This window comes from Oncorhynchus masou, unplaced genomic scaffold, assembly GCF_036934945.1.
Source record: "Oncorhynchus masou masou isolate Uvic2021 unplaced genomic scaffold, UVic_Omas_1.1 unplaced_scaffold_2320, whole genome shotgun sequence".
Lineage (NCBI taxonomy): Eukaryota > Metazoa > Chordata > Actinopteri > Salmoniformes > Salmonidae > Oncorhynchus > Oncorhynchus masou.
Genome location: NW_027008784.1, coordinates 14,588 through 34,199, shown reverse-complemented (window position 1 = coordinate 34,199; position 19,612 = coordinate 14,588). Strand labels below are relative to the sequence as shown.

Sequence of the window (19,612 nt, the reverse complement as noted above, 5' to 3'; positions counted from 1 at the left end):
AGTATGATAGTCTGGTGCTGATAGTATATAGTCTGGTGCTGATAGTATATAGTCTGGTGCTGATAGTACAGTGCCTGGTTAAATAAAGGTACAATTTTTTATTTTTTTAATGTGGCCCTGCAGGTGATAGAGGACGATAAACAGTGGTGGAAACTGAGGAACAGGAGTGGCCAATCAGGATACGTCCCCTACAACATCCTGGATGTGGTCAAACTAGAGGAACCACACGGCATGGCTGAACCTCTCTATAGCCAGGTAACATTACACACACACACATTATCATAAACGCACACACACACACATTATCATAAACGCACACACACAAACATTATCATAAACGCACACATTAGAACGCACACACACACACATTATCATAAACGCACACATTAGAAAGCACACACACAGACACACTATCATGCACAATATGATATACAGACACATTATCACAGACATGCACACACTCAATATCATATGCACACATATTATCACACACACACAGCTACTGTTCACACATAATGTATAACCTTCAGTTATGCACACTCCCTCTATACTTCTAAAACACACCACACACACACACATCTTCATGATACCACCCCTTCTCCGTACTTTACAAGCCCTGTACCCACCTACCAATGCATCCTGGAAACCAGTTGAACACATTTTGAAACATTATCAAACATTTTTGGAAAAATTAACCTGTTTTCCCTGACAGCATTTGACATTATGTACGAGCATCTGGATAAGCACTATATAAATCCAATCTATTCATGAATTATTAACGTCCTTTCATGTGTCTTTCTTTTGTCTCTGTGTGTGTCTGTGTCACCTCTGGTTGGCCAGCCCTACAGCCCTACCTCTCCCTCCAGCTCTCTAGGTAGAGGGGAGAGCTTTGACATGGGCCGCTTCAAAGAATGTGAGTCTCATAGCTTTCGTTTACTACTGCACAATCTAGATAACTGCTTATCTGAGCTATCTGAGCTCAAGGTTTTTACGAGTTTCCTCATCTTAGCTACGAGGACCTCAGCACTTATATAGGAGCAGGAATACCTCTTAAACAGTTACTTCCCCTGTCTCTCCGTTCTCCACATTCTGTTAATTGTCTCTCTCTTTTCCCTCGGTCTCTCACTCTCTTCCCTGCCATTGATCCTCTGTCTCTCCCTCCCTCCCTTCCCTCTCTCCCTCCCTTCCCCCAGCTCGGACACACCAGATGGATGAGGTGAATGATGAGTTGTTGAAGAGGATCACTACTAATAAGTCCAATCCTCCGGGCCGTAACTTCAGGGTAGAGCGCCCCTCAGACAGCAGCTCCTCTCCTCCTCTCACCTTAGACTCCAGCCCACCGCAGGTCACCGCCTGGCTCAATGCCAAGGGATTCTCTAAACCGTGAGTCACCATACTTGGCTGTGTGTTAAGAAGCCATGATATACGCACGTGCGCACACACAAACGCACGCACGCACACACAAAAACATAAATAAACACACAGGCAGGCAGATATCAGTTAAAGTTTATGTACTTACAATCGTGAGGAAGAGAGAAAAGTGACAAAGTGCTGGCTTCAGTTAGCTCATGGTTTAATCATGCTATATAGTCTTCAGTTAGCTCATGGTTTAATCATGCTATATAGTCTTCAGTTAGCTCATGGTTTAATCATGCTATATAGTCTTCAGTTATCTCATGGTATTATCATGCTCTATGGTCTTCAGTTATCTATAGTCTTCAGTTATCTCATGGTATTATCATGCTCTATAGTCTTCAGTTATCTCATGGTATTATCATGCTCTATGGTCTTCAGTTATCTCATGGTATTATCATGCTCTATAGTCTTCAGTTATCTCATGGTATTATCATGCTCTATAGTCTTCAGTTATCTCATGGTATTATCATGCTCTATAGTCTTCAGTTATCTCATGGTATTATCATGCTCTATAGTCTTCAGTTATCTCATGGTATTATCATGCTCTATGGTCTTCAGTTATCTCATGGTATTATCATGCTCTATAGTCTTCAGTTATCTCATGGTATTATCATGCTCTATAGTCTTCAGTTATCTCATGGTATTATCATGCTCTATAGTCTTCAGTTATCTCATGGTATTATCATGCTCTATAGTCTTCAGTTATCTCATGGTATTATCATGCTCTATAGTCTTCAGTTATCTCATGGTATTATCATGCTCTATAGTCTTCAGTTATCTCATGGTATTATCATGCTCTATAGTCTTCAGTTATCTCATGGTATTATCATGCTCTATAGTCTTCAGTTATCTCATGGTATTATCATGCTCTATAGTCTTCAGTTATCTCATGGTATTATCATGCTCTATAGTCTTCAGTTATCTCATGGTATTATCATGCTCTATAGTCTTCAGTTATCTCATGGTATTATCATGCTCTATAGTCTTCAGTTATCTCATGGTATTATCATGCTCTATAGTCTTCAGTTATCTCATGGTATTATCATGCTCTATAGTCTTCAGTTATCTCATGGTATTATCATGCTCTATAGTCTTCAGTTATCTCATGGTATTATCATGCTCTATAGTCTTCAGTTATCTCATGGTATTATCATGCTCTATAGTCTTCAGTTATCTCATGGTATTATCATGCTCTATAGTCTTCAGTTATCTCATGGTATTATCATGCTCTATAGTCTTCAGTTATCTCATGGTATTATCATGCTCTATAGTCTTCAGTTATCTCATGGTATTATCATGCTCTATAGTCTTCAGTTATCTCATGGTATTATCATGCTCTATAGTCTTCAGTTATCTCATGGTATTATCATGCTCTATAGTCTTCAGTTATCTCATGGTATTATCATGCTCTATAGTCTTCAGTTATCTCATGGTATTATCATGCTCTATAGTCTTCAGTTATCTCATGGTATTATCATGCTCTATAGTCTTCAGTTATCTCATGGTATTATCATGCTCTATAGTCTTCAGTTATCTCATGGTATTATCATGCTCTATAGTCTTCAGTTATCTCATGGTATTATCATGCTCTATAGTCTTCAGTTATCTCATGGTATTATCATGCTCTATAGTCTTCAGTTATCTCATGGTATTATCATGCTCTATGGTCTTCCGCTAGCTACCTGTACTATTTGAACCAGGAAAGGTCACCTAGCCAGTGCAAGTTTACAGAGAAAAAATGCTCCAAATGCAAACTCAACATTGCTCTTTTTCTTGTGGGTAATCTTATCCAAATCAGTATACTAGCCTTGCAAACATCACACTAGATAAAACATTTAGTTAGAACATTTGACATTTTGTGAATTTATATTGCAAATATTTAGTATGTTGGTATTTTGTTTAGAAAGGAAGGTGGAGTGTCTGGGTAACCTGACTAGAGCTCAGCTCTTCTCTAGTGTTTAATATGTTACACAAGGAATTATGGGTAACAGACTTCGGATAACTATACATTTAACTATGGTTGGTGGAAATATCTATTTTGGGGAAGGAACAAGCCGTAACTTTGGAGGTGACTATTTCAATACAGATACCCACAAAATAACTTTTTTAAACAATTTGATTACAGATCTGATAAAGCAAAATATATTTGAATACAGATCTCAGGAAGTTACTATTTTTCTGGAACTGCATGTTGGATTGGCTGTCTTCTACTAATGACAGGGCTGTATCTACATGGATTGGCTGTCTACTACTAATGACAGGGCTGTATCTACATGTTGGATTGGCTGTCTACTACTAATGACAGGGCTGTATCTACATGTTGGATTGGCTGTCCACTACTAATGACAGGGCTGTATCTACATGGATTGGCTGTCTACTACTAATGACAGGGCTGTATCTACATGGATTGGCTGTCTTCTACTAATGACAGGGCTGTATCTACATGTTGGATTGGCTGTCTACTACTAATGACAGGGCTGTATCTACATGTTGGATTGGCTGTCTACTACTAATGACAGGGCTGTATCTACATGGACTGGCTGTCTACTACTAATGACAGGGCTGTATCTACATGGATTGGCTGTCTACTACTAATGACAGGGCTGTATCTACATGGATTGGCTGTCTACTACTAATGACAGGGCTGTATCTACATGTTGGATTGGCTGTCTACTACTAATGACAGGGCTGTATCTACATGTTGGATTGGCTGTCTACTACTAATGACAGGGCTGTATCTACATGTTGGATTGGCTGTCTGCTACTAATGACAGGGCTGTATCTACATGGATTGGCTGTCTACTACTAATGACAGGGCTGTATCTACATGTTGGATTGGCTGTCTACTACTAATGACAGGGCTGTATCTACATGGATTGGCTGTCTACTACTAATGACAGGGCTGTATCTACATGGATTGGCTGTCTACTACTAATGACAGGGCTGTATCTACATGTTGGATTGGCTGTCTACTACTAATGACAGGGCTGTATCTACATGGATTGGCTGTCTACTACTAATGACAGGGCTGTATCTACATGTTGGATTGGCTGTCTACTACTAATGACAGGGCTGTATCTACATGGATTGGCTGTCTACTACTAATGACAGGGCTGTATCTACATGGATTGGCTGTCCACTACTAATGACAGGGCTGTATCTACATGGATTGGCTGTCTACTACTAATGACAGGGCTGTATCTACATGGATTGGCTGTCTACTACTAATGACAGGGCTGTATCTACATGGATTGGCTGTCCACTACTAATGACAGGGCTGTATCTACATGGATTGACTGTCTACTACTAATGACAGGGCTGTATCTACATGTTGGATTGGCTGTCTACTACTAATGACAGGGCTGTATCTACATGGATTGGCTGTCTACTACTAATGACAGGGCTGTATCTACATGGATTGGCTGTCTACTACTAATGACAGGGCTGTATCTACATGGATTGGCTGTCTACTACTAATGACAGGGCTGTATCTACATGGATTGGCTGTCCACTACTAATGACAGGGCTGTATCTACATGGATTGGCTGTCTACTACTAATGACAGGGCTGTATCTACATGGATTGGCTGTCCACTACTAATGACAGGGCTGTATCTACATGGATTGACTGTCTACTACTAATGACAGGGCTGTATCTACATGTTGGATTGGCTGTCTACTACTAATGACAGGGCTGTATCTACATGGATTGGCTGTCTACTACTAATGACAGGGCTGTATCTACATGGATTGGCTGTCTACTACTAATGACAGGGCTGTATCTACATGGATTGGCTGTCTACTACTAATGACAGGGCTGTATCTACATGGATTGGCTGTCTACTACTAATGACAGGGCTGTATCTACATGGACTGGCTGTCTACTACTAATGACAGGGCTGTATCTACATGGACTGGCTGTCTACTACTAATGACAGGGCTGTATCTACATGGATTGGCTGTCTACTACTAATGACAGGGCTGTATCTACACGGATTGGCTGTCTACTACTAATGACAGGGCTGTATCTACATGTTGGATTGGCTGTCTACTACTAATGACAGGGCTGTATCTACATGTTGGATTGGCTGTCTTCTACTAATGACAGGGCTGTATCTACACGGATTGGCTGTCTACTACTAATGACAGGGCTGTATCTACATGTTGGATTGGCTGTCTACTACTAATGACAGGGCTGTATCTACATGGATTGGCTGTCCACTACTAATGACAGGGCTGTATCTACATGGATTGGCTGTCTACTACTAATGACAGGGCTGTATCTACATGTTGGATTGGCTGTCTACTACTAATGACAGGGCTGTATCTACATGGATTGGCTGTCTACTACTAATGACAGGGCTGTATCTACATGGATTGGCTGTCCACTACTAATGACAGGGCTGTATCTACATGGACTGGCTGTCTACTACTAATGACAGGGCTGTATCTACATGGATTGGCTGTCCACTACTAATGACAGGGCTGTATCTACATGGATTGACTGTCTACTACTAATGACAGGGCTGTATCTACATGTTGGATTGGCTGTCTACTACTAATGACAGGGCTGTATCTACATGGATTGGCTGTCTACTACTAATGACAGGGCTGTATCTACATGGATTGGCTGTCTACTACTAATGACAGGGCTGTATCTACATGGATTGGCTGTCTACTACTAATGACAGGGCTGTATCTACATGGATTGGCTGTCTACTACTAATGACAGGGCTGTATCTACATGGACTGGCTGTCTACTACTAATGACAGGGCTGTATCTACATGGACTGGCTGTCTACTACTAATGACAGGGCTGTATCTACATGGATTGGCTGTCTACTACTAATGACAGGGCTGTATCTACACGGATTGGCTGTCTACTACTAATGACAGGGCTGTATCTACATGTTGGATTGGCTGTCTACTACTAATGACAGGGCTGTATCTACATGTTGGATTGGCTGTCTTCTACTAATGACAGGGCTGTATCTACATGGATTGGCTGTCTACTACTAATGACAGGGCTGTATCTACATGTATTGGCTGTCTACTACTAATGACAGGGCTGTATCTACATGGATTGGCTGTCTACTACTAATGACAGGGCTGTATCTACATGGATTGGCTGTCTACTACTAATGACAGGGCTGTATCTACATGGATTGGCTGTCTACTACTAATGACAGGGCTGTATCTACATGTTGGATTGGCTGTCTACTACTAATGACAGGGCTGTATCTACATGGATTGGCTGTCCACTACTAATGACAGGGCTGTATCTACATGGATTGGCTGTCTACTACTAATGACAGGGCTGTATCTACATGTTGGATTGGCTGTCTACTACTAATGACAGGGCTGTATCTACATGGATTGGCTGTCTACTACTAATGACAGGGCTGTATCTACATGTTGGATTGGCTGTCTACTACTAATGACAGGGCTGTATCTACATGTTGGATTGGCTGTCTACTACTAATGACAGGGCTGTATCTACATGGATTGGCTGTCTACTGTGGACTACTAATGACAGGGCTGTATCTACATGTTGGATTGGCTGTCTACTACTAATGACAGGGCTGTATCTACATGGATTGGCTGTCTACTACTAATGACAGGGCTGTCTACATGGATTGGCTAGAACTGTATGTTGAAGATAGAAACAGAATGGGTATAGCACACATTCCCCTACACTATTCCCATCTATCTGACAGTAGGTCAAACATTTCTATCTGAACATTATGCAAATTTCCATTCTTCTGAATGTCCATTGCCCCACGATGTCCATTTCATACCTGAAGGGAACAATTTGGCATTTGCTGTATGGTTGATGAGAAACTCCATATTGCAAATGTTTGTCAAATTTGCGGACGGCGGCAGGCCGTGCACAGGGGCCAGATCTTCCGGGAAGACATCAAACGAAGTCTCCCGGACATTCGGTTTCCGTTCTATAACATTTTCTAATTTTGGTCATTTTTCCTGTCCCGGTAAATTCCAGCAGATGGCGAATGGAATTTTATTGCAAATGTACAAATCATCACCAACCCGACGTGGCTTTTTCTCCTAAATGGAAAAGACTTCGAAGACGAAACTTGGTGAGCTTAGGTTTGGCATAATGGGCAGTTAGCCCCAAACAGGATGGCGTCGAGGCCTCAACACTTTTTGAGTGAAGGCCATTTTGGGATTAAAGGTCAAAAGCGAAAATAGTGCGCTAATTTGACCAGCTCACATCAAAGTACATGAACCTACGGTGTCAGGAAAAAAAGAACCAGACATTTATCTATCGTAATTTAAGAGAAATCGTACAATGTAAATTGATGTTAAAAAAAAATAGATTTTTTTTTCTCCCCAAAAAAGTTACAGTTGCAGCGTTAAGGTTTCGTAGCTCTGCTTGATTTCTGTGATTTTCTCAAATAACACTCATTCAACCCTCTGTAAATAAATCAGTTCTTAATGTAAAGACTTAAAAATCAATATTCTATAAGCCTTAAAATGGTATCATAGGGGCTGTTTCGAAGGGTTAAAGAGGTCAGATCTTTTCAAAACTTCATATGTGTGATTAGGCAACCCTCATGAACTGTAAATCAGTCATGTCTCCCAACAGATTTCAAAGAAAAAACTCTCTCACATGCACATCAAGGATGGAGTGACACAGTGTGGGGCTTAAAGACACTCAGAGCCTGCAATGGCATTACCATAATCTCTAGGCAGTGCCGAGTTCAACGAGATGCCCTGCTTGACCGTAGCTTGCTCGGTCTGAGCGCAGCGAACGTGAAAGAAAGTAGGCCCATAATGAAGCCTGGCCCTAAATTTGAGGTGCTTTTGGGTGACAGCAGGAGAACAGTTAGGGTTAGAGGCACAATTCGATCTCAGGAACATTCTTGAGGTCCTCCCGATCTGTTCAAGCCTAACCTTGACCGTGTGGCTTAACCCTTAACAGTGAAAAGAAGGTTTTTACATCAGTTTGCAATGACTTCTCTCCCACATTTACATTTACATCAAAGGAATACATTGCCTGCGCCCCTAAATTCAACCTGAAGCCTATGTGGGTTATGAATGTCTTATGAACCTGTCTTCGATGACAATCCATCAGGCCACTATGAGGTCTACCTGTGTTGATTCTAAGCTTCCTGGAGCAACCGGAAGTGGTTCACCCTAAAGGTGTTTTGATACATCCAACCTGCAGTTTGTGAGAAATAGTGCATTCAACCCTGTGTAAATCAGTCAGTTCTTAACGTAAAGACTTAAAACTCAGGATTCCGTGAAAGCCTATGCCAATGAGGATATGTGTTTACTTTTAGCTTCCTGTGCCAACCGGAAGTGACTTAAATTGGGGTCACATTGGCTGTTTCAAAGGGTTAAAAAAGTAACATCTTTCCAAAACTTCAAATGTGTGATTAGGCAACCCTCATGATGTCATGTTCGTTGTAACGAGGAGACCAAGGCGCAGCGTGATGAGAACACTAAAACAAACTAACAAAACAACAAAACGAACTTGAAGCTATAAACACTAGTGCTGACACAGGCAATTATACATAGACAATAAGCCACAAAACCAACATGGAAAATAGCAACGTAAATAGGATCCCCAATCAGAGACAACGATAAACAGCCGTCTCTGATTGGAAACCAATTGAGGCCACCATAGACCTACATTCTATGAATCTTACCCAGTTGATTAACTCACCCACTCGCCCAAATCTTAAATACCCAGATAAAACTACCCTGATTGATTTGATATTGACAAATGTCCACATAAATATCCTGTGGTTGGTGTTTTTGGTAATGATTTAAGTGACCATTGTGCTGTTGTTGCTGTTGGAAATACTAAGGTTCCTAAAACAAACCCACGTTTTATTCGTAAGAGAAATTTGAAGTGTTTTAATGAGCAGGCGTTCTTTCACGATTTGTTTTATTTTGACTGGAGCAAGATTGAGCTTATCCCTGATGTGGAAACTGCCTGGAAATTCTTCCATTATGTTTTTTTCCAAATAGTAAACAAACATTCAGGGTTAAAGGGCGGGATAATCCATGGTTTTCTTCTGAGCTGTCTTGTATTATTCACAACCGTAATCTAGCCTGGGCTAAAGCAAGGAAATCATGTTCTGATGCTGATTGGTTTATTTTTAGGCAGCTAAGAAACAAGTGTTCTTTTCTTCTCAGGAAGGCCAAGTCTGAATATTTTATGTCTGTTACCACTGATAACCTGAATGACCCTAGAAAGTTTTGGAAGGCTATTAAGTCTATGTCTGGTAACAGTAATGTTAATGAATTATCGTCATGTGTTTTGAAGGACTCTGTTGCTATATATGACCAAACTAAAATGCTGAATTGTTTCAATGAGCACTTTGAATCATCTGGTAGGCTGTCTGATTCAGTGTCCTCTGTCTCTGTACAACCCTGTGTGGATGAATCGGTGAAACTTTTAGCTTTTTTCCATTCTCAGTGCAGGTGGTACATAAAGTCCTGAAATTCTCAGACCAGAAAGCCTGCAGGTCCTGATCTTTTGGATCCTTGCTTTTTAAATCTGGCAGCTGATTTCATAGCTGAACCACTTACATCTCTGTTCAATCTAACCCTGGAATGTAATGACATTCCAAAGATCTGGAAATCAGCATTTGTCCTACCACTTTTAAAAGGGGGAGATCCAACTCTTTTAAATAATTATAGGCCAATCTCAAAGCTGTCATCCCTGGTGAAAAATACTTGAAACCCTTGTAAGTGAACACTAAAATAGTTTTTATTTACTAACTCTATTTTATCAATGTACCAATCGGGCTTCAGGAAGAAGCATAACACAATTACAGCAGCCATGAAGGTTTTAAATGATATCACTGAAGCCATTGACAAAAAACAGCACTGTGTCTCACTTTTTATTGATCTCTCTAAGGCGTTTTATACAGTTGATCATGCTATACTAAGGCAGAGATTGTTGAGTGTAGGTCTTTCAGAGCATGCAGTTGCATGGTTTGCTAACTATCTGTCTGATAGAACTCAGTGCACTTAATTTGATGGGCTTATGTCTGTTAAATTGTCTGTCTTGAATGGTGTGCCCCAGGGCTCTGTACTTGGTCCTCTCTTAGTCACTATTTATATAAATGATTTAGACAAAAATGTCCAAAATGCACAACTTCATTTTTATGCTGATGATACTGTTATTTACTGTTGTGCCTCGTCTCTTACAAAAGCTTTCCAGAACTTGCAAACTGCTTTTTATACTGTTCAACATGCCTTGTGTCAATTGAAACTTATCCTCAATACTGACTAAACTAATGGTGTTTTCTAATGCAAGAAATAGACCTCTGAACCTTTCACCAATTACTACCTGTCAGGGCAAGGAGATTGAGGTTGTAACCTCATATAAATATCTTGGAATTTTAATTGATGACGGCCTCTCTTTTCATTTGCATATTCAACAACTTACAAAGAACGTGAAGCTGAAATTGGGATCTTATTTTAGGAATAAGGTCTGTTTATTTTGAAGCCAAAAGGAGGCTAGTATCAGCTACATGTATGCCTTTACTAGACTGTGGGGGTATTTTATATATGAATGCTTCCGCTCAGTGTTTGAGATCAATTGTCACTCTTTACCATGGCACTGTGAGATTTATTCTAAACTGCAAAACCCTTACCCACCACTGCACTTTGTATAACAGTGTTGGCTGGCCTTCTCTAGTCACTCGTAGGCTCAGTCACTGGTATACTTTTATTTACAAAACCATTTTGGGTTTACTACCTTTTTATTTGGGCATTTTTATTGTTCAGAAATGTGGTACTCTCTTCGTTCGCTGGACTTTATCCTGGTAACTGTTCCAAATGTCCAAACTGAATCTGGTAAAAGGGCTTTTATGGACTCTGCGCCATTGTCTTGGAACACCTTACAAAATACTTTTAAACTGGAAGAATTTGTCCCGATTGGTGTTTTTAAATCACTGATGAAGGATTTTGAGGCTGATTCCCAGACCTGTCAATGTTTTTAATTTGCTGTTTTATACTCTTGTGAATTCAATGGTTTTTACTAGATTACTTGTAGTTTTTCATGTTGTCTGTCTGTATTTTTTTGTAATGACTTGGTGCTGCCTATCTTAGCCAGGGTGCTATTGAAAAAGAGATTTTAGTCTCAATGAGCCCTTCCTGGTTAAATAAAGGTTAAATTAATTTAAAAAGTGACACGCTCCCCACGGTAAGCATGAGGAGGAGTTGGCTCAGGTCTCATACCTGACTCAGCCAATCTCCTCGTGTGCCCCCGCCCAAAAATATCTTGTGGCTGCCTCTCGGGCTTCCGTGTACCCTTATATCGTCGCCGTTCCTCCCTTTCACGCTGCTTGGTCCTTGTTTGGTGGGTTATTGTCACGTTCATTGTAACGAGGAAAAACTAACAAAATGACAGTGAAGATTTAAACACTAGTGCTGACACAGGCAACTATACATAGACAATAACCCACAAAACCAACATGGAAAATGGCAACCAAAATGGGATCCCCAATCAGAGACAACGATAAACAGCTGTCTCTGATTGGGAACCAATTCAGGCCACCATAGACCTACATTTGCCTAGACATATCAAAACCCCATAGATATACAATAAACCCTAGACAGGGAAAAAACACACATACAACCCTCGTCACACCCTGACCTAAACAAAATAATAAAGAAAACTAAGATAACTAAGATCAGGGCGTGACACATGAGCTGTAAATCAGTCATTTCTCCCATCAGATTTCCAAGAAAAACTAACACACACACGCACACACAGCAAGGATGGAGTGACACAGTGTGGGACTTAGAGACACACAGAGTCTGCAATAGTTACCTTTGTTTGAACTATCAAAGAACCGTCAGACCTTTGAAGCTTTATAGAAACATGTTATAGAGCTCAAGTCGATAGTGCACGGTGAGTTATGTAGCTCTAGAAGATTCTCAGACCGAGAAACAGCCTTGTACATTTGCAATAACTTCAATTCATTTTGACCATTAGGAAAATGACAACATTTAGAAAAGTCCCAGAGTCGCAAGACTAGGTTCATTGAACATTTTAAAATGTTTTTTTTTATGCCTTTAGGGGGAGCAAGGGGTCTACGGTTGGGTAGGGAGTACCCCCCACCCGTGCCCATCCAATAGGGGGCACCCCTTGTCATTTTGGACCTTTTTCAAAAAAGAGTCCCACTTCTCCCTCATCATACATGACAAATAGACCATCTATGTTGATTCATGTAACAAAGTGCTAAATATCATTTGGGCAGTATAAATGCCATTTGGACATGGTTCACTGACTTTTGGGTTTGGAAACCGACTTCCTGTGATCGTACATGGCAAATGGTCTTAACATCCTGATTTGGCACTTTTAATACTTTCATATTGCATTTGGACATTTCTTACTGCATTTGGCAATGGTTCACTGACTTTTGACTTCGACTTTTGACTTCCTAGTAAATCATATTGCAAATGGACAAAACATATGCTTTATGGACAAGTAAAAAAATAATAACTATGACAATAAAATATGACAAAAGTATGTGTAATTGACAAAAAAAATGGAAAGAATTTCAAAATACGGTCCAGAAAGCCTTTTTAACTTCTCTGGGATATGTGCGATGCTACCTTGACAACAGCCAGTGAAATTGCAGGGATACAAATTCAAAACAACAGAAATCCTATAATTAAAATTCCTCAATCATACAAGTATTTTACACCATTTTAAATATAAACTTCTTGTAAATCCAGCCACAGTGTCCGATTTCAAATAGGCTTTACGGCGAAAGCACAACAAACTATTATGTTAGGTCAGCACCTAGTCACAGAAAACCAGAAAGCCATTTTCCAGCCAAGGACAGCCCTCACTGTTCTTGTGCCTCTGTAGTTAAACTGTAATTACTTCAGGAGCAGCATTTTATTAGTATGTTGTTACATAATTATTGAGTAATTGCATTTTAATCATATAACAAAGAGCTGAGAGTATTTGTAACTATTGACAAGAGGAATAGTGACTGTTCCTTATTCCATTTATGTAATAACTCACTTATTATAAAGCAATTTCCAAAATCTTATGCAACACTATTGTTGCTATTGTAATGATCACAAAGACAATACAGTATAATAACTGGCTGTCAGATGGTACGTTATGTCTCACTCATTATGAAAATATGTGTCATTTTGGGGCTGGAAGAGTGGGTTATCTTGATGATTCCATGTCCCTCATATGTTTCATTTCACACACACTACTTGTTGTCGTCTTTGGTTCTTCATTACATTTTGGGCAGCCATCAAATACAATTTTTGTTTTGTTTTCAAATAACTTGCATATATTCAAATACATTAAAATAGTATTCATTTTTCTGAGACCTGTATTTGAATATCACATAAAATAATTGCCTTTGAAAACGCTACATTTCTAACTCTTCATTAAACTACCTAGAGTATTTCAAAAGTTGGTATTTTAAAATAAACTATAAAATACAACTATTTCCTGCCCAGGTCTGATGGATAATGCAGTCTCTGTTCCCTGAAGCATGATGGAGTGCCTGGGTATAGATCATTATGGGCAATGTAGTCTCTGTTCCCTGAAGCATGATGGAGTGCCTGGGTATAGATCATTATGGGCAATGTAGTCTCTGTTCCCTACAGGACGGTGGAGTGCCTGGGTATAGAGCATTATGGGCAATGTAGTCTCTGTTCCCTGAAGCATGATGGAGTGCCTGGGTATAGATCATTATGGGCAATGTAGTCTCTGTTCCCTGAAGCATGATGGAGTGCCTGGGTATAGATCATTATGGGCAATGTAGTCTCTGTTCCCTACAGGACGGTGGAGTGCCTGGGTATAGAGCATTATGGGCAATGTAGTCTCTGTTCCCTGAAGCATGATGGAGTGCCTGGGTATAGATCATTATGGGCAATGTAGTCTCTGTTCCCTGAAGCATGATGGATTGCCTGGGTATAGAGCATTGTGGGTAATGTAGTCTCTGTTCCCTACAGGACGGTGGAGTGCCTGGGGAACCTGACGGGCGCTCAGCTCTTCTCTCTGAACAAGGAGGAACTGAAGGCAGTGTGTGGAGACGAGGGAGCCAGGGTGTACAGCCAGACCACCGTGCAGAAAGCCCAGCTCGAGGTCTGTATCACATGCACACATACTGACACATGAACCACTGTACACACACACACACACACATACACACACGAACACACACACACACACACACACACACACACACACACACACACACACACACACACACACACACACACACACACACACACACACACACACACACACACACACACACACACACGCACGAACACACATGCACAGGCACATTATTCAAGTATTTTAAGATAATTACCTTTATTACATGTAATCTGATGTTGTTAAGACTGAAACAGTTGTAATCTGATGTTGTTAAGACTGAAACAGTTGTAATCTGATGTTGTTAAGACTGAAACAGTTGTAATCTGATGTTGTTAAGACTGAAACAGTTGTAATCTGATGTTGTTAAGACTGAAACAGTTGTAATCCGATGTTGTTAAGACTGAAACAGTTGTAATCCGATGTTGTTAAGACTGAAACAGTTGTAATCCGATGTTGTTAAGACTGAAACAGTTGTAATCTGATGTTGTTAAGACTGAAACAGTTGTAATCTGATGTTGTTAAGACTGAAACAGTTGTAATCCGATGTTGTTAAGACTGAAACAGTTGTAATCTGATGTTGTTAAGACTGAAACAGTTGTAATCCGATGTTGTTAAGACTGAAACAGTTGTAATCTGATGTTGTTAAGACTGAAACAGTTGTAATCTGATGTTGTTAAAACTGAAACAGTTGTAATCTGATGTGGTTAAGACTGAAACAGTTGTAATCTGATGTTGTTAAGACTGAAACAGTTGTAATCTGATGTTGTTAAGACTGAAACAGTTGTAATCTGATGTTGTTAAGACTGAAACAGTTGTAATCTGATGTTGTTAAGACTGAAACAGTTGTAATCTGATGTTGTTAAGACTGAAACAGTTGTAATCTGATGTGGTTAAGACTGAAACAGTTGTAATCTGATGTGGTTAAGACTGAAACAGTTGTAATCTGATGTGGTTAAGACTGAAACAGTTGTAATCTGATGTTGTTAAGACTGAAACAGTTGTAATCTGATGTTGTTAAGACTGAAACAGTTGTAATCTGATGTTGTTAAGACTGAAACAGTTGTAATCTGATGTTGTTAAGACTGAAACAGTTGTAATCTGATGTTGTTAAGACTGAAACAGTTGTAATCTGATGTTGTTAAGACTGAAACAGTTGTAATCTGATGTTGTTAAGACTGAAACAGTTGTAATCTGATGTTGTTAAGACTGAAACAGTTGTAATCTGATGTTGTTAAGACTGAAACAGTTGTAATCTGATGTTGTTAAGACTGAAACAGTTGTAATCTGATGTTGTTAAGACTGAAACAGTTGTAATCTGATGTTGTTAAGACTGAAACAGTTGTAATCTGATGTTGTTAAGACTGAAACAGTTGTAATCTGATGTTGTTAATCTGATGCTGTTAAGACTGAAACAGTTGTAATCTGATGTTGTTAAGACTGAAACAGTTGTCCAACAGGTTAACATGCCACACGTTTAGAGCCTTTAGATGTTTAGATATAAAAATGTAAAAAAAACTCAACCCTGAAAATCTATTTCCAGAAGAACAATGGGAATTCAGAGCTCCAAGAGATTATGAGACGACGACAAGAGAAGATCGATGCCGGCAAGGACTAATCTGAGCATGCTCAATGACTGTCAACCAATCACAGCTCAGCATGGCTGGTCACCATAGCAACCCTCTCCAGTAGCAACCAACCAGAAGCCTTCCCCTCCCACAGTGCCCACCCTTTCACCAACTTCTTTTTATCAGACAATCGACAGTTAACATTGGCATTTAATATAAATGTTATATACATTTTTTTAATTATATATTTATTTTTCATCTTAGTGAATGTGTATGTTTACCTTTTTCTTCAATGATGTTCTCTGGTAATTATGACTGTTGCTTTTTGATTCTTTGCCTGACAATGTTTCTATCTTTGTATAGTGGTGAAGGACCATATTAATATAGAGGTGTAGTGGTGAGAGAGATAGTTTGTGCATCTGTGTGTGTGTGACTGACGGCTGTGTGTGACTGACGGCTGTGTGTGACTGACGGCTGCTGTGTGTGACTGACGGCTGTATGTGACTGACGGCTGCTGTGTGTGACTGACGGCTGCTGTGTGTGACTGACGGCTGTGTGTGACTGACGGCTGTATGTGACTGACGGCTGCTGTGTGTGACTGACGGCTGCTGTATGTGACTGACGGCTGCTGTGTGTGACTGACGGCTGTATGTGACTGACGGCTGTATGTGACTGACGGCTGCTGTGTGTGACTGACGGCTGTATGTGACTGACGGCTGTATGTGACTGACGGCTGTATGTGTGTCCTATTTCCAGGGAATTCTTGAAGAAATGTTTTTTGGTGAAATCAAATCCATAAGGTCCTCAAAAGTACATTTTCAAATTGGATGTTATTGTTCACATATCTGATTATACTCCAATGTATTAATGTTATAATGTTTACTGAATAATGCTACATTATAGTTCTGAGCAGTCTGTTTTCTATTCTCATATCCAGTCACACTGTCCATATTGCAAAATATCCTCCAACTATTACTAAATACAGTTCTGTAATTCATTTGACCTATCCTCCAACTATTGCATCCCTGTGCCACTGTCTATATGAAGTATGCTTTACGTTTACAATTGTCATCCAATCATATTTCTGTTCTGTGTAGACGTGTTTATTCCTTCAATAATAAACGCAAGTTCGGGATTCAACTCTCTGCTGGTCGTATTGAATTCCATCCTTAGGTTACAGATTGTAGTCATATTACCGGTGGTGAAATAGAATCCTGTTCAAGCTCACATACCGGAGGTCAGAACGTGACGTAAACTCACTCCACAGCTAGCTTGAAATGTTGCAGATGGGGCCATCCAATCGGTACTTTTTTGGTGGCTCAAAACGTTGTGAGGTTGTCAAGGAGGGCGATCAGATGTGTTGGTAGGTTGTCAAGGAGGGCGATCGATCCTCTGAAGGAACCAAATACACAGCGAACGCAGGAGTGATCCGCAAGCCCGGAAAGGTCGTTCAGAGGAAGATGTTGCCAATTAACTTACATGTTATACGTTCTCTTGAAGGATTTCGAGTGGAAAAACTCCAACATAAAAGTACACCAATACACTCACCTGATGAACACACCAATACACTCACCTGATGAACACACCAATACACTCACCGGATGAACACACCAATACACTCACCGGATGAACACACCAATACACTCACCGGATGTGTAGTAGTAGTAGTAGTAGCAGTAGTAGTAGTAGCGGTAGCAGTAGCGGTAGTAGTAGCAGTAGTGGTAGTAGTAGTAGTAGTAGTAGTGGTTGTAGTAGTAGTAGTAGTAGTAGTAGTAGTAGTAGTAGTAGTAGTAGTAGTAGTAGTAGCAGTAGTAGTATTAGTAGTAGTAGCAGTAGTAGTGGTAGCAGTAGTGATAGTAGTAGTAGTAGCAGTAGCAGCAGCAGCAGTAGCAGCAGTAGTAGTGATAGTAATAGCAGTAGTATTGATATTAATATTAGTATTAGTGATAGTAATAGTAGTAGTATTGATAGTAGTAGTGATAGTAGTAGTATTGATAGGAGGGGTGGTAGTAGCAGTAGTAGTGATATTAGTAGTGATAGTAATAGTAGTAGTAGTAGTGATAGTAGCAGTAATAGTATTAATATTGATAGTAATAGTGATAGTAGTAGTAGCAGTAGTAGTGATAGTAATAGCAGTAGTATTGATAGTAGTAGTGATAGTAATATTAGTAGTGTTGATAGTAGTATTGATATTAATATTAGTATTAGTGATAGTAATAGTAGTAGTATTGATAGTAGTAGTGATAGTAGTAGTGTTGATAGGAGGGGTGGTAGTAGCAGTAGTTGTAGTGATATTAGTAGTGATAGTAATAGTAGTAGTAGTGATCGTAGTAGTAATAGTAGTAGTATTGATAGTAGCAGTAATAGTAATAGTATTAATATTGATAGTAATAGTGATAGTAGCAGTAGTAGCAGTAGCAGTAGTAGTTGCAGCAGCAGTAGTAGTCGTAGTAGTAGTAGCAGTAGAAGTAGTCGTAGTAGCAATAGCAGTAGTAGTAGTAGTAGTAGTAGTATTGATAATAGTAGTAGTATTGATTGTAGTGGTAATAGTAGTAGTATTGATACTACTAGTAGTAGTGATAGTAGTAGTATTGATGGTAGTAGTGATAGTAATAGTAGTAGTATTGATAATAGTAGTGATAGTAGTAGTATTGATGGTAGTAGTGATGGTAATAGTAGTAGTATTGATAATAGTAGTGATAGTAGTAGTATTGATGGTAGTAGTGATGGTAATAGTAGTAGTATTGATAGTAGTAGTGATAGTAATAGTTGTAGTGAAAGTAGTAGTATTTATAGTAGTAGAAATAGTAGTAGTATTGATAGTAATAGTAGTAGTAGTTGTAATAGTGATAGTAGTGATAGTAGTAGTGATAGTAATAGTGATAGTAGTGATAGTAATAGTGATAGTAGTGATAGCAATAGTGATAGCAGTAGTAGTGATAGTAAAAAAAAAAAAACTTTATTTAACCAGGTAGGCTAGTTGAGAACAAGTTCTCATTTACAACTGCGACCTGGCCAAGATAAAGCATAGCAGTGTGAACAGACAACACAGAGTTACACATGGAGTTAACAATTAACAAGTCAATAACACATTTGTTTTTTTCAAAGAGAGTCTATATACATTGTGTGCAAAAGGCATGAGGAGGTAGGCGAATAATTACAATTTAGGAGATTAACACTGGAGTGCTAAATGATCAGATGGTCATGTGCAGGTAGAGATACTGGTGTGCAAAAGAGCAGAAAAGTCAATAAATATAAACAGTATGGGGATGAGGTAGGTAAATTGGGTGGGCTGTTTACCGATAAGACTATGTACAGCTGCAGCGATCGGTTAGCTGCTCAGATAGCAGATGTTTGAAGTTGGTGAGGGAGATAAAAGTCTCCAACTTCAGCGATTTTGCAATCGTTCCAGTCACAGGCAGCAGAGAACTGGAACGAAAGGCGGCCAAATGAGGTGTTGGCTTTAGGGATGATCAGTGAGATACACCTGCTGGAGCACGTGCTAT

General features: G+C 39.6%; 1 protein-coding gene across 1 annotated transcript in view; it reads left to right on the top strand.

Moving 5' to 3' along the window:
• The window catches only part of LOC135533278 (epidermal growth factor receptor kinase substrate 8-like protein 2), a 54,485-nt gene extending 37,239 nt beyond the window's left edge, over positions 1–17,246 (top strand). Inside the window, exons 12-16 of the mRNA XM_064960682.1 lie at positions 124–255; positions 841–913; positions 1,194–1,383; positions 14,391–14,523; positions 16,082–17,246. Coding sequence (XP_064816754.1) covers positions 124–255; positions 841–913; positions 1,194–1,383; positions 14,391–14,523; positions 16,082–16,156 — 603 coding nt within the window. The 3' untranslated portion in view covers positions 16,157–17,246. The remainder of the gene's footprint in view (positions 1–123; positions 256–840; positions 914–1,193; positions 1,384–14,390; positions 14,524–16,081) is intronic.
• The last annotated feature ends 2,366 nt before the right edge of the window (positions 17,247–19,612 follow it).